Source organism: Ictalurus punctatus, chromosome 1 (assembly GCF_001660625.3).
Source record: "Ictalurus punctatus breed USDA103 chromosome 1, Coco_2.0, whole genome shotgun sequence".
In the NCBI taxonomy this organism is placed as follows: Eukaryota; Metazoa; Chordata; class Actinopteri; order Siluriformes; family Ictaluridae; genus Ictalurus; species Ictalurus punctatus.
This window is the reverse complement of record NC_030416.2, coordinates 34641568-34656402: the sequence shown is the minus strand read 5'-3', so window position 1 is coordinate 34656402 and position 14835 is coordinate 34641568. Positions and strand designations below refer to the sequence as shown.

The 14835-nt window shown below is 44.4% G+C and overlaps 1 protein-coding gene across 9 annotated transcripts in view; it reads right to left on the bottom strand.

Annotated features, from left to right (window-relative positions):
* Positions 1–14835, bottom strand: part of abi1a (abl-interactor 1a) — a 53127-nt gene that overhangs the window by 30575 nt on the left and 7717 nt on the right. For all 9 annotated transcript variants that reach the window (XM_017481643.3, XM_017481675.3, XM_017481683.3 and 6 more), the window contains exon 2: positions 3563–3730. In XM_017481643.3, coding sequence (XP_017337132.1) covers positions 3563–3730 — 168 coding nt within the window. The remainder of the gene's footprint in view (positions 1–3562; positions 3731–14835) is intronic.

Sequence of the window (14835 nt, the reverse complement as noted above, 5' to 3'; positions counted from 1 at the left end):
ATTTACACTGTTACACGAGCTGTACACTCACTACTTTACATTGTAGCACAGTGTCATTTCTTCAGTGTTGTCACATGAAAAGATATCAAATATTTACAAAAATGTGAGGGGTGTGCTCACTTTTGTGAGATACTGTATGTAGAGCGATTTAAAAAAAAAACAAAAAAAAAAAACCCAGCACTCTACGGTGTGTATCTGCTCTAAAGAACATCCGTCTCTGCTTCCAGAGGGACTGAAGTCTCACATCAGCTCCCGAGCAAAGCCGCACGGAGCAGATTGAGAGCAGGGAAGATGGATGATCGTCGACACGGGGCTTCGAGTCTGGTTTGGGCTTCTGTGTACTCGTTTATTTAGAAACGAGCACGAGGTGGTGTGAATTTCATGCACGCAAAGACCGTAGAGCAGGGAAGAAAGCGTGCAGAGACACTCTCGCGAGCGAGAGCAGTTCAGTTCTGCGAGCACTGAGCACCGAGGCGCACACATGCTCGCTTTCTTCAATGGTTCTTTACAGCACCACTGAACCACCTTCTTCTTCTTCTTTGTTATGAACCGTTTTTCATTGTATAGGGTTCTTGAGTTGAGCGATACGGTTCTCTGGAGATTAAAAAAGTTCTTGACGGTTCATTATAGGTTCTTCAGCGCAGTGTATTGGTTCTTCAAGGTATCATCCCTTTCGAATCTTTCTGGGACTGGATTTGTGAGTAGGTTCTCCTGGCATCACTCTTAAGAACCTTACTTTGGTTCCTTAAAGTACTAACTAAAGGATTTTTTTTTTTTTTAAAGAGAACTTAAGATAACACGGTTCCTTGTGGCACTGCGATGAAGAACCATTTGCGAGGTCTTGAAAGCACCAGTACACAGACGGTTCTCTACAGAACTTGAGAGTAAGAAGGTTCTTTATGGTTCTCCTATGGCACCTTTTTTTTTTTTGGTTCCAATTGGAACCTTTATCTTTAAGAGTGCGTATAAAGTCTTGATGTTGGGATTCATCACTGGTGGGTTTATTAGTGAGTTACAAAGTGTTCTATGGTCCGATTTAGGAAGAAATCTGATTACTGACTCTTATAGAGGCAGAGTTTCCATATAATCAAATTACTTAAGTGCTTAAAGTTGTAAAAATCTGATTTTTTTTTTGTTGTTGCCTTTATCAGATTGTTTGGAGGATATCTCGCGCAGCACCATTAGCGCTGGTGCTCTAACGTCTCTCTGCGTGACGCTGTATACGGCAACTCGAGCCGTGCTCCGTCGTCAGGAAGCGGAGGAGGGAGGAGGACTTCCGTGCTCGAACCCTCCTGCTCCGTTTCCTGTTCGGAACAAACTCATCAAACTGTGAGAGTGTGTGTGTGTGGGGGGTTGGAGTTTGTGCCGCGGGTAAAAGATCAGTCATTGTGTTGGAATCCAGGATACCAACCAGATAGTGCGGGCGTCTGGTTTCCTTTAATTAATCAACCACACCGCTGTTTCCGGATGAACCGTAGCGCAGAGGTGGAGGAGGGAGCCGTAATGGCCGACTGTACAGTACAGTAACAGTACCTGCTGCTGTTTCGTCACTGACCACACAATGCAGAACGAGAGGGTGAAAACACCTTTATACTTATGTGCGATATGATGGTCAGCTCTATTAAAACCCGGGTCACGTCACGCTCGGTTAAAGATAGCTGCTGGATCCGACCAAGGTGCGTTCTTTACAAAGAAACGAGCGATTAAAACTCACAAACGCGCAGCGACCACGGCACGCTGAAATATGGAAGGCGTCTCCAACGTCGGCGCTGCACGGAACTGTCGGAGATAAACCCGTAACTTTAACGTCCACGCGACGTGTCCCTACCTGCGTGAACGAGCCGGCGTACGGGTGTTCCTATTAAAGTGGCCGGCGAGCGTATGCGTGAACGTTTGAAACGCCGTTCAAATCAGGCGGAAAAAGGGTCGCTGCTTCTTTTTTATGAACTGCACAGAGCTTTCACACGCATCAGCGCATGAAGAACGTTAATCTAATCATCTCACTCACACACACACACACACACACACACACACACACACACGATCAGAAAGAAGGGAACACACAGTCTCTCTCTCTGCTGAGGCTCCAGCTGGCCAGACAAAACAGTGTCTGTTCATAGTCTATTAACAGCCTCTTCAGACAGAGATGGAGCTCTAGGTAGCGACTTCGCAATCTCCACACACACACACACACACACACACACACACACACACACACACACACATACTTCTCCAACTTCTGTTTTCCAGCTGATACACATGCTGTAACACAGTACAGAGTTAAGATGTCTGTCTGTTTGTCTCTGTCTGTCTGTCTCTCGGCATGTCTCTGTCTGTCTCTCGGTCTGTCTCTCGGCATGTCTCAGTCTGTCTGTCTCTCAGTCTGTCTCTCGGTCTGTCTGTTTCTCGGCATGTCTCTGTCTGTCTCTCGGTCTGTCTGTCTCTCGGCATGTCTCGGTCTGTCTCTCGGTCTGTCTCTGTCTGTCTGTCTCTTGGCATGTCTCAGTCTGTCTGTCTCTCAGTCTGTCTCTCAGTCTGTCTGTCTCTCAGTCTGTCTCTCGGTCTGTCTGTCTCTCGGCATGTCTCGGTCTGTCTTTCGGTCTGTCTCAGTCTGTCTGTCTCTCGGCATGTCTCGGTCTGTCTCAGTCTGTCTGTGTCTCGGCATGTCTCAGTCTGTCTCTCGGTCTGTGTCTTGGTCTGTCTCGGTCTGTATGTTTCTCGGCACGTCTCTGTCTGTCTCTCGACCTGTCTCGGTCCGTCACATACACACACACCACTATATAAACGTGGAGACATCTGATTGGCCACAAGGACTGGATTCATTTCATCACGTTATGGCTTGGACAGTATAACGTTAACTATGGTAACTATGGATAGCGTACCGTTTCTATGGTAACAGCCCGTTCCCGGGGACTTGTACAGTGGATGCTCGTAACGCTTTTTTGTTAGAAGACTTTATGAGTCATTGTAACAGTCTCTGTGCTTTGTAAAGTCTTCAGGACCGTACGAGTTCACGCATTCTGGTTTCTCGGGAACATGACCAGCCGTGTTTTTGTTTGTTTGTCTCGTAAATCTCTCGAGCGAGAAAAGGAGAAGTGGGCGGAGGAATGACACTATAACCTAAGCGATAACAGGAATGGGCTCGTCTCTTGGACGTTCCACAACACCATGTCTAACTACAGAGTGTTAAGACGTGCGACTTTGCGTACACTATTTTTAAAAAAAACGTGTAATAAAAAACACTCCACGCTGTGGTGTTGTAATGAAAATAATCACTTGTTCGGTCACGTGTCAGTGCTAACATATCGCCCGGCTCCACCGTCTATCCATCCCGTCCATCTGATCTAATCGAATGCGATTATTCGCTCAGCTGCAGGAACGAGCGGAGACGGCGGGTCGCTATAAAACACACTCGTTACCGAAGAGAAGTCGGACGTGATGACGTGAGGGATTATAAGCGAAACGCTGATGTGTGACTGGCTGCATGCTGAGAGAACGGAACAGAGTGTGTGTACTCGGTCAGCGTGTGTGTGTGTGTGTGTGTATTTGGTGTGAGAGTGACCTGTGAGATGTGGTTGATGGAGGACTCCATGCGGCGGAGCTGCGAGGCCTGGATGTCCAGCAGCTGTAGAACATTGTTGGCTAAGGCGTTGATCTGGTAGGCGACGCTGGCCAGAGACTGGGTCGCGTACGCTTTGGTCTCCTCCAGCGCCTTCCTCTTATCCTGCGCCTGAAAATCACACGCGAGAGGAAAACGTTTTCACTAATTCAATTCAGTTTTATTTGTATAGCGCTTTAAACCGTGGACGTTGTCCCAACGCAGCTTTACAGAAATATATAAATTCAGGATATAGATATTAAATGTATGAATTTATCTCTAATGAGGAAACCAGAGGCGACGGTGGTGAGGAAAAACTCCCTGAGACGATATGAGGGAGAAACCTTGAGCGGAACCAGACTCTAAAGAGAACCCGTCCTCATCTGAGTGACACCGGTTAGTGTGATTATAAATAAATACACCCCTTCTGTAAATGTACTAATACTACAAGGTCAAATAGTGCAGGTGTGTAACCAGGAAATTCATTACAGTTTCTACAGGAAGTCTGTTTTGTTGAACTTCTCCACTGATCACTGATGGAGGCTTGAGCGCAAGTCACGACTGTTTGTGGTAATTGTAGTCCTAAAGCTCTCCGTGATATGATGATAAAGTATCCCGATGTAAAGGTTTTCTCAAAAATGTCCAGCAATGAACAGCTTTATTTAAAAAAAAAAAGAAAAAACAAAACAAAACTGTGTGATTATATACATAATGTCCAGAAAAATAAATGTATTATGTTCATAAATTAAATATATACTGCCTAGAAATATAAATGCATTTTATTTTACATTTAAAAACCCTTTTTTTTAAATTTAAATTATTTTAAATTTAAAAATTATTAAACCCTAAGAAGGAGATTTAAGTACAAAAAAGATTCAGCTTAGAATTTCTAATTTCTCAAAAACAGCTGCATACAACTCAGTCTATAATTAAAGTTTATGTGTGTGTGTGTATGTGTGTGTGTATATATATTATATATATATATATATATATATATATATATATATATATATATATATATATAAAATAATTTTTTAATGCAGAAAGTGATCTCATAATATCCACAGTGTCTTGTCTTGAAAAGCCTCGTCTTGTCTGCTGTAGCACAAGAGGAATAAAACACTTCGGGACGTGATATACGACAATCTCCGAGATTGTAACTGGAACGTTGTAGTTGATTATTTTCCTACGACAGCACATCCAAAGTCTTTGATGTTCTCCGTACGCATCATGTTGGAGCAGTAGATTCCACCGCTCTGGCTTTCTATCCATTTTCCTCCTAACCGAGTGCGCACCGTGTGTCGGTGACGTGTTCGACGTTGTTGATCACCGATCACATCGTCTAAACCTCATCGATTACGCTATCCTATATCGCCCGGCCCGAAAAAACCAAAAAAAAAATCTACATCGAAAATCTTCGATATCAGCAGCGACCGCGAACGAACTCCGCAAAGCTGTGAGAAGCGCTCAGTTCCTCCGAGAGCGGGTGTGGTGAGCCTCCATCAACCTGTGGTCAACCGCCGCGCGACTAAAAAGAAGATCCGCTGCCATTACGGCACGCACGCACACACACACACAAAGATGGAGGAGCACATGGTTTCCTTCTGATCAGATAAGCATAAAGTCTTCAGTGAAACACGTGGCCTTTTTACGACTTCGTTTTACGCCATTAGATTAAAAAAAGATACAGGACGTGACGCTCCCCAGACCGTCGAGTCACCAGAAATAAATCTCTCTCACTCGTGTGTTTAGAAACACAGGCTGAAGCTAAGCTCGTCTTTATAGAGGTCTGTACGGATATGTATATACGTACACGATACACTGATCCCGTATCTACTAAACTGGCGCGTATACTGTGTAGGGCTGCAACTAACGATTATTTTCATAATCGATTAGTTGGCCGATTATTTTTCCCCCCGATTAATCGAATGGGGGCGGGGCAAACTTTCAGGTTAGTAAAAAACTAACGTGTTCCATTTGAGACGATATTACTTTTCTAAAACCTTTTGTGAGCTCTGAACCCCTAGAATATTTAACAATTATAGGCTATATATTAAACAGTCATTTCTATACATGTTGCTTTATTTTATTAATATTGAGCAGTATTTCATAGTATTAACATTAAAATTGAATCAAAACATTTCAAGATTTTATTATTTGCATTTTATCGTCGGTGTGACGTTTAATTTGACTCTCTGAATTATCTTTGGTTTATTTGATCCATCAATGCGACACTTGAACTTGTCTACCACTCGTAGGTTTTTGCAAACCATCATTTCATTTGTAAATAAATTTCAAATAAATCCATCCATGAACGATCGTCAGCTCAGCTAACGTGATACTTGCGAATAACCAAACCGATTCATTTGAAGACATCTCATTTGAATATGTTTTGAGACAGTTAACAAAAAAACATATACATAATATTATTTAAACATTTTAAAAACTTTCCTACGGACCCCCTGCAATTACACCGCTGACCGCTAGGGGTCCGCAGACCCCCGGTTGAGAAACACTGCACTAGACGGTTGAGTACATAGTACATAGTGTAAGTGCAGAGTGCGTCATTTGGGACACAACTTTAGTATTTACTCTCCGAAGCGTGTTTTCGGAACAGAAGTGACGTAATGAGTAAATGGAACGCGCGCAGACCCACTAATCGATAATGAGATTCGTTGACGACGATCTTCATAATCGATAGTGTATGAGTAACGAGTATCCCAAAAGGTACCCGGGTGGTCTAGTATTTCCGGTTCATTTTCAAAGTGCGGACCCGTGGAGGCTTTTTCAGCTAACGTTACCCATAACTCCATGCATGAGGAAGGGAGGGAGGGATGGAGGAGGAGTTTTGTGATGGTTTGCGTCGCCGGATTCACCCTGCAAGCACGTGGATTGTATTTTCTTCCCTCCTCTCATTCTTTCTTACGGTCAGGATTCTCGGGTTTTGCCATCGGTCATTCGTCACGTCAATCGTCGATAGTTAACGTGACGACGCCCGCCTTAAGGAACCAATCGGGACTCAACTAGTCGGTATAAAAGACCCGGAGGTGACGAGAACCGAGAGGAGGCGAGAACCGAGAGGAGGCTCTCGGTTCTCTCGTCTGTCTTTTGCATTTTTACACATATATTAATATATATATATATATATATATATATATATATATATATATATATATATATATATATATATATATATGAAAAACCATGACATGTCGGTATGTCCCAGCACTTATATACTCTTTTCAGATGTATGTACTTTAAGTTCTTCACAAAAAGAGTGCATACTTTTAGTGCACAGTACGAGTCGGCGAATAGGGACGCGGCATTGGTCTCTCACGTTGCGATTATTCTACAGTCTAAACGGTCAAATGAAATTTCATTTCCTGATGTGATTAGCACGATGAAAGGTGCTGTGGATGTGAAATATTACACTGTGTTCCAACACGACCTCGGTGGTGGAACGGACTTCCCACAGACGTACGAAACGCTGAGTCACTGGCGGTCTTCAAACCACGTCCGAAGACCTCCCTCTTCCCGAAGGACGTAAATCAGCGCGTTAAACGGATCAAAAATTCGCTCAAAGCTGTGTTGCGTGTGCTTTTTCTTACTATATTACCTCCCAGACGGGGTTTTTAGACCGAGTCCGTGACCTAGTGGACCGGTATCAGGACGGATTCACCGATAGAGCCTTTAAAGCGCGTCTGGAAGTCGCGCTGGATGAGGGCGTCCGCTAAATGCCGTAAACGTACCGCGTCGCTTGATTTATTAAAAGCGGCAAATTTATATAATAGACAAATGTCACTACATACACGAGGCATATTAAGAAGTAAAATTATTTACATTTTCTATATACCAGAATTTTTCTTTCTTTCTTTTTTTTTTTAAATATTATAATAAACACGAAGGCGTTTTAGATTCAGGGGCATAAATCTCGAAATACAAATTCTTCAAAAATTTCCCCAAAATACATGAAATTGTGGATAAATGAACTAAAAATGCATGTGGATGATGAACGTTCATCATAAATGAAATAAATGATGCTCTCCTGTGACTTTCTTTACTTGTTCTGTAGGTTAAACGATATGGACGCACGGTGTAGCACTGGACGGAATATTTACACGCTTCCTCGGTCAAGAAAATATGAATTAATATAAATCATATTTTTAAACTAGTTAAGATAGCTGTAAATATCCTTCCATGCATCCATCCACGTGTATCTTTTGTTCTGAACTTAAACCATGATTGATTGACTAAAAAAAACTTTAATAAAAACCGCAGTAAACGCAAATAACCACCACACACACACACACACACACACACTCCATATCAGTCGTAAGCGCCTGCGGACTGCGTTTGGCACATTTTCACTATTACGTTAGCGAGCCATTAGCACACCCCGCTGTAACTTCAGCGCAGAGCTGTTCCTCGGATTGAATTACGGATATCCCACTGACTTTATATCCGGTGCGCATCACGACAGAAGCAGCAAAGTGCTTCTACACCACTCGGCACAAGAAGCACACTCAGCATGAGTGTTCAGGGTGAACCGCGGGACGGAGACACCGTCGGTGTTAAGAAAAACACCGATCGGATAAATGTACAGCACAGTTTATCTACGACACCGGACAGCGAACGGGCGCCGCCGAATCCGGCGTCTAACAAACACCGCTCTTTATCACGGCCCCGTCTCGAGAAGTTCAAAAGGTGAAGGGCGTTCCAAAATTTGTAATAGAAAAGCGTTCACCTTCTCTTCGGGAGACCCTGAACCTACCGCTGCTCTCCGAGTGGGAGGGGCATACCGTCTCTACCCTGTCAGTCGCGGTAAAACCGACCGATCGTGTCCGTCGGCGAGGTCGTGTATGACGGACAGCGAATGTGTGACGCTGCTCTGCGACTCAACAGTTCAAACGGACGCCGCTGGCTGGCTCGTGTGACCTCAGGCGCTTTATGACCCGACCGATCAGGACGCGGTTCGAGAAAAGCAAGCGAGAACAAAAACCCAGCACGGAGAACTGAACGTCTATAGAACGTGAGCGTTGTTCGCGAGCAAACATGAGACGATTTACAACGTGTAGGATACGAAGAATCTGTTTGGGGTGAAGAAATAAATAAATAAATAAATAAATAAATAAATAAATAAATAGATCCAGACTAGACGTGCTAGCTGATAGAAAAATGAATCGACGCCTCCTGACCAATCAGAATCCAACAGCGCTGTGATGATGTCATTATTTATAATAATAGTAGGAATTTTTGTTTAATGTTACTGCCATTCTTATTGTGTTAGTAAAGCTCCTCGAAGTGAGTTCACATAAAAAGATAGACAAAAATAAATATAAGGAATTTTATCTTCCCCGTTAGCGGAAAATCTCTCCTCGCCTCCACGTTAGAGCGGCGTGGTAGGACGACAGGAAGCTGAAGGAGGGGATCACACCGACATGTCAGCCAATCTGGCTATCACCACTCCTCCTCTTCCTGTGTGTGTGTGTGTGTGTGTGAGACGTTTAACACCTGACTAATCGACACTGAAACTCCAAACACTGTCCGAAGTAAGCGTGAGACGTGACGTGGGGAGGGGGAGGGGGGGGGGATAAGTGTGGACATGACGGAAAAGACGAAGTTTCCTCCCGCAGGAGCGAGGCAGAGCGCACCACCCGCTCAACACTTCCGCCCGCTGTCGTCTCCGTCGATACGTCGTTACGGTGAGAATATCCCCCGCCTTCGCTAAAGTGCCGTCGATTAAACGTGAAGTGAGCTTTATTTTGACGCTCACCCATAAACCTTGTAGCGATCTACTCCAACTTAAACAAATACAAACTTCCACACCGTCATGCTCCTGAATTCTCAAATCCGATTGGTTGCGTATAACGACAACGGCGCACGTACTGCAGTTCCAGCTGTAACACGAACGGTGGGTTTATAATCGATAGAAATAGAAATACGTAATAACGTACGCAAAATTTCCCGCGGTCGTTTTGCGATTTTGCCGCAGCGGTTTTTGTGCGTATTTATTTCTTTATTTTTCTCGGAAAACCACTTGCGAAATCGAGACCCTTCAGCTAAACTCGTGTCTGACGCACGTGAGACGGTTCGAGCTGAACGCGTGTCCTGATGCCGTCGCGCGACGCGTCCTCGGTCCAAATCTCCTCCGAATACCGCGGCGTTCGCTCGATTCTGCGTTCGTTTCGCCGATCGCAGACCCGGGAAATCCCGGAGGGACTGTTTTCACACGTATTAGAAACACGCTTTCCGACGAAGTAAAGCGTATACTTGTTCACGTGGTGACGTTTTCTTTCTTTTTTTTTTTTTTACCAACATTTACGGAAGGAGTCTCCGGTGTCGGAGTCTCCTGAACAGTCGACGTGTGGAAGTATTCACGACGCGCCGCGGCGTGTCGTGTCGCTCTTTCACTAATAAAACTTCCCCGTTCTTTTCCTGCGGTATGAGAAACCTTCTGACGCGGCGCAAAGAGATGACGTCATCGACGGGTTCCGGCACAGAGACGTGGGCTACACCCCAAACCGCAAGCGTCCGAAGTCATGGATGGTGTATTGCGCAATATAGTAGTGTGTAAGGTTTGGACTTTTCCTCTTTATTGACATGCAGAGTGTGAAAATTATTATTATTATTATTTTGGCGCAATGCCAGAACCTTACCGGAGCGTCTGTACGATATACTAGTTAAGCAGATAAAGCTCACGGGCTTTCGGAGTGCCAGCTGAACAAGTCAGAACAGCCTCGGGTTCAGCGAGACAGCTCTGTGTCAGGGATTTGTTTGGCTTCGAGTGTTCTCATGCTGTCAGCCAAAACACGGCTCGTACTTTCACAGATCTCGGGGGAAAAAAGCGGCCTCGCGGAGAGAGAAATGCTTGGAATTTCACAAGTTTTCGCCACAGTAGAGTTTTACTGCTTTTCATTTCAGCAGAAAGAGGAAGAAAGGATATGACACATCTGAACGTCACACACGCACGCACACGCACTCACGGAGTCACGCCGTTATCGTCCGCTCTTCAACATAGAGCCTTTGTGTGAGATCAAAGTCTAGTCAAAAGGAAGTAAATGGAATTGTCAGGGTGGTTTGGTTGTTCTGATTTCAGATGGCCTCTTGGGCAGCGAAATGGCTAACGACAGGAAGGAACCGCGCGAGGAACCACCCTGTCTGTTCTTCAGGATAGTCGCTGATAAGCGAGCTTTATTTCCTTTGCAAAGCCGTCAATAATTGAAACGTCTCTTAAGCACTGGAAATATTCCTAGAAATATTCAAATGTGGCAGCTTAAAAAAAATAAATAAAACAACAAAAGGTCTCTGGTGTAATCTAGGCCCGGTCGAGAGCTACGCAAACATCACATCTAAAGGTCATCCAAAAGGTCAAGCAGTCTCCGGGACGCCTCGTTCTCCCACGGTTACGGCGTCGGGCTTCGGACTCGTATCCCGGACGACGACAGACGGCAAAGCGATCTTCCAACATCTGGAAGAGGGAGGTTTCTTTCCATCCACAGAACCCCCGACAAACACTCCAGTTAAGTGCAGTCACACAAGCAGAGCGTACAGGACCGACGTGTCCAAACACGCGCGCTTTCGACAAATCGCACGCCGCTTCAGACGTGGGAGTGGGAACGCAAAGAATGCAGCGTGATGCAAGCCTCGCAAGCATGCGACGAGAGCAGAGACCGATCCACGGCGGCGTACAACCAACATAAACATCATCTGTGTTCGGTTTCTACGGTACGTGTCGGACCGGATCTGATCGGATCGACACTAAATGAATGAACTATGAATACTGACGGAAACGCAAACGGACAAGGTGTTTATATTTATCCGACAGATGTTTCCTAATCAAATGATTGCGCGCTTGGATTATACGATTAAAAACCTCACTTACACCATCATCGTACGTTTTGTACAGGATTTCCCTCGTCTCGTCGCGCTCCGGAACATTTCCACGCTTTCTCACCAGTCAGCGTCACACGGTGGTTCTTAATGAAGCGATACGGCATCCCGTTAAACCGTCGTGTCACGGGGGTATTGCGATAAGAGTTCACGGCGTATGCCACCTGATTACGCCGCTCGGTTATTAGTAAACCCTACGCACTTACCCAGCTGGTTATCATCCATCCAACGGAACCCGTCGTTTACTTCAGAGCCGAGCCAATAAACATGCAATAGATCATTATAGAAAATAGATCAACATCGCCTGCACAGAAAACTACACATTACGAATCAATAAATCAATAAATCAATAAATCAATCAATAAATCAGACTGGTACTTTACTAAGAATGGACTTGAGAACTGTTGTTTTAAAAATATATATATATATATTAATTTGGGACACACCCACAGTATCACACCTGTATGGCGTAAGGAGACAACATGAGGAGAATTCATACGCTTCAAAGCTTCTCAGCCATGAGGTCAAATCAAGATGGCCGCTCCCAGCATCAACAGTAACACACACACACACACACACACACACACACACACGGGTATTAGCGTTAGATCAAATCAACACCAGATATTTCGCTTGTTCAATCTATAACACTGACTCTATGACATTAACCATCTGACACTAACATAACACTGACCATCTATAACACTGACTCTCATAAAGAAAGTGCAATCTACTTCATAAAGAACAAACGTACTAAACGACAAATAACAGAAAAGCGTTTGTTTGTTTGCGAGGCGTCGTTTTTAATATTAAAAGGACACGCTATATGGAAATCCGTACGATATGTATCTGATGTAATAAAGTACGAGCGCTCATTCAGCATCGGTACTTATGTACAGGTGGATCTGTAAATCGTTCTGGGAACGCGGCGTTCGAGTTAGTTCGGGAGGGAGGAGAAAAAAAAAAAAAAAAAAAAAAAAAGGTTTCGCTCCCGAATGTGTAAATTTGAACCGCGAACCTCGGACGATCGGCTTGAGGTCGTACAACCGTCGATGCGTTCCTGCGATTTTACGTACGGACTACACGGTCGAGTTTACAAGTTTATTTATTTATTCAAATCACAAGTACACACATTTAACTAATAAAAACTCATCTCATAACCATGACGTGAGAGACAAAAGTAACGGCACCCTATAATCCGTCCGTACAGGATTTCGCTGTTTTTTTTGTGATCGTCGCGGACATAATAAATTTTTTTTTTAAAAACGCTGGATTTTGCTGTGGCTTTGCTCTAAAAGTGTGATGCAACACGTTGAGTTATTTCCTGCGGAAAACTACTTGAATTGGCGAAACTGCGATTCCACGTAACTGTTTCGCACAATGAGACTTTTCGGCGGTACTCATGTTCTACACGTGAATCGGAGAGGGTTTTGGATGAGCGCACGTGTTGATGACGTCGCCTGACGCGTAAAAATCAGTTGTGATTTTGTAAAATCGCACGCTCCTCCGAATGATATCGAAAAACCGCCAAATCCTAGAGGGACTACGTAACGGGAGGAGGCGTTACCGTGTGTCTACGGATGCAGGTGCGCTGCAGTGCCCGAGCTGCATTACTGGAAGCTCTTACACGGTTATTTACTTAGTTGTAATTTAATCGTTTTCGAGCCCTCCGTGCGTGTCGCCTTTTATGGAGTTTTGTGGGTGTGGCTGAATGCAGATCAGTTGTGCCATGTATGTGCTTGGTGATTTATGGCTGACTTAGCATTTATACGCAACATACGCAAATCAATCAAATCAATCTGGTGAGAATTTTCAGTTCAGCTTGGACAAAAAGCACAAACTTTACTAAACACCTAAAAAGGCTTCAATTATAGTGGAAATGAACAATAAATCACTACCATCGTGTTCTTTTTTTCCTTTCTAGTCTCAGACGCTTTTCATTTATCCGCAAAATAGAGTCCGTCTGTTTTACAACGTAGCAAAAAGTTAACAGAAAAGGAAAGCAAGTCCGCTGCGAGATCCAAACAAAGCCTTTTATTCAGTATTCTCGTCAGGTGGACAAACGGCTCAGACTCGATGAATGTGAACCCACATCAATGGCCAGAGCCATCGCAGTGTCCACACTGAACGGGAATCAAGACAGAAGCACAACGACGAGAATAAAAGACCGTGACATGGAGGGACGGGGAAGAACCAGAGACCGGGGAGAATCGCGTCAAGATTTGAAAAGATTTATGCGATCGAACGGAAAAGCGGAGCAGGAACGAGATGCCGTGTCAGAGACCGTCTTCCTGTACGAGCGTCGACTTAAAAATCGCGAACATCGGTGAGAAAACGACGATAAAAAAACGCTACGCCATCTTGTGTGTTCCCTACCAGAGATGCCAGGTGGCTCGGGTCTCATTAAAGCGTCGCTTCATGCTGAAGAAACGCTTGCTTGCCAAAAATGCAAATAAGTCTCAGTAAGCCTTAGTGATTTAGGGAGATGACTGAGTCCTAAATGAAACATAAGCATTGATAACAGTCACAATCTGGCAACCAGGCACTAGGGATCTTTTGTTGCGTTTTTGTAACAGGATTGTGAATGGGTACAAGAGACCAGCAGTGTCACGGCTCCTGGTGTCGGACTCGACGTAAACACTGAAAACGATTCACGCCTGTCCCCTGCTACTGGTAAAGCACATACATCTACAACCCTCAATCTGCCTACACGTGATCTGCAGTGAGTCACTTCACAGCAAACAGCTCCACTTCCATAGTGCTGCATTCACACAAGTTACATAAAGTTAAGAAAATTTCAATTAAAAAAAAAAACCTGACAGGAATTGTTTAAGAGAGTCTATTCGCATTCAATCGGAAAAAAAAAGTCGACCGTATGTTAATAACAAAAATAGACACCGAGTAAGAAATATAGCTAGCTGATGATAGGAATGGTGAATGGCGTTCCCGTAATTTCACACTGGCGAGCGTCGAAGCGGCAGAATTTTCTCAACAACGCGGTAAAGCAGTCCCTCCAGGATTTCAAGCAAAAACGCCGCGATATTGGGGCGTTACACGTCGTCGTGTGACGTATCTATTACGCATACGTACACACACGACCTCTCATTAAAATGTGCACGGGGGCATTACGAAGCAAAAAGTACGTAAGTGGAGATGGTAGCGAGTACATGTAGCTCGCTAATCGGGCAACGACGCTAGTACGAAGCGGAGCATGTGACGCGTAAACAAATCTCACGTTATTATTTAAAAGGTGCATTAGGTTTGACGGGCGTTACGTCTAACAGTTACGCAAGTACGCCGATGATCTCAAATCCTTCCCGCCCGTATTCACAAAGCTCCGCCCCCAG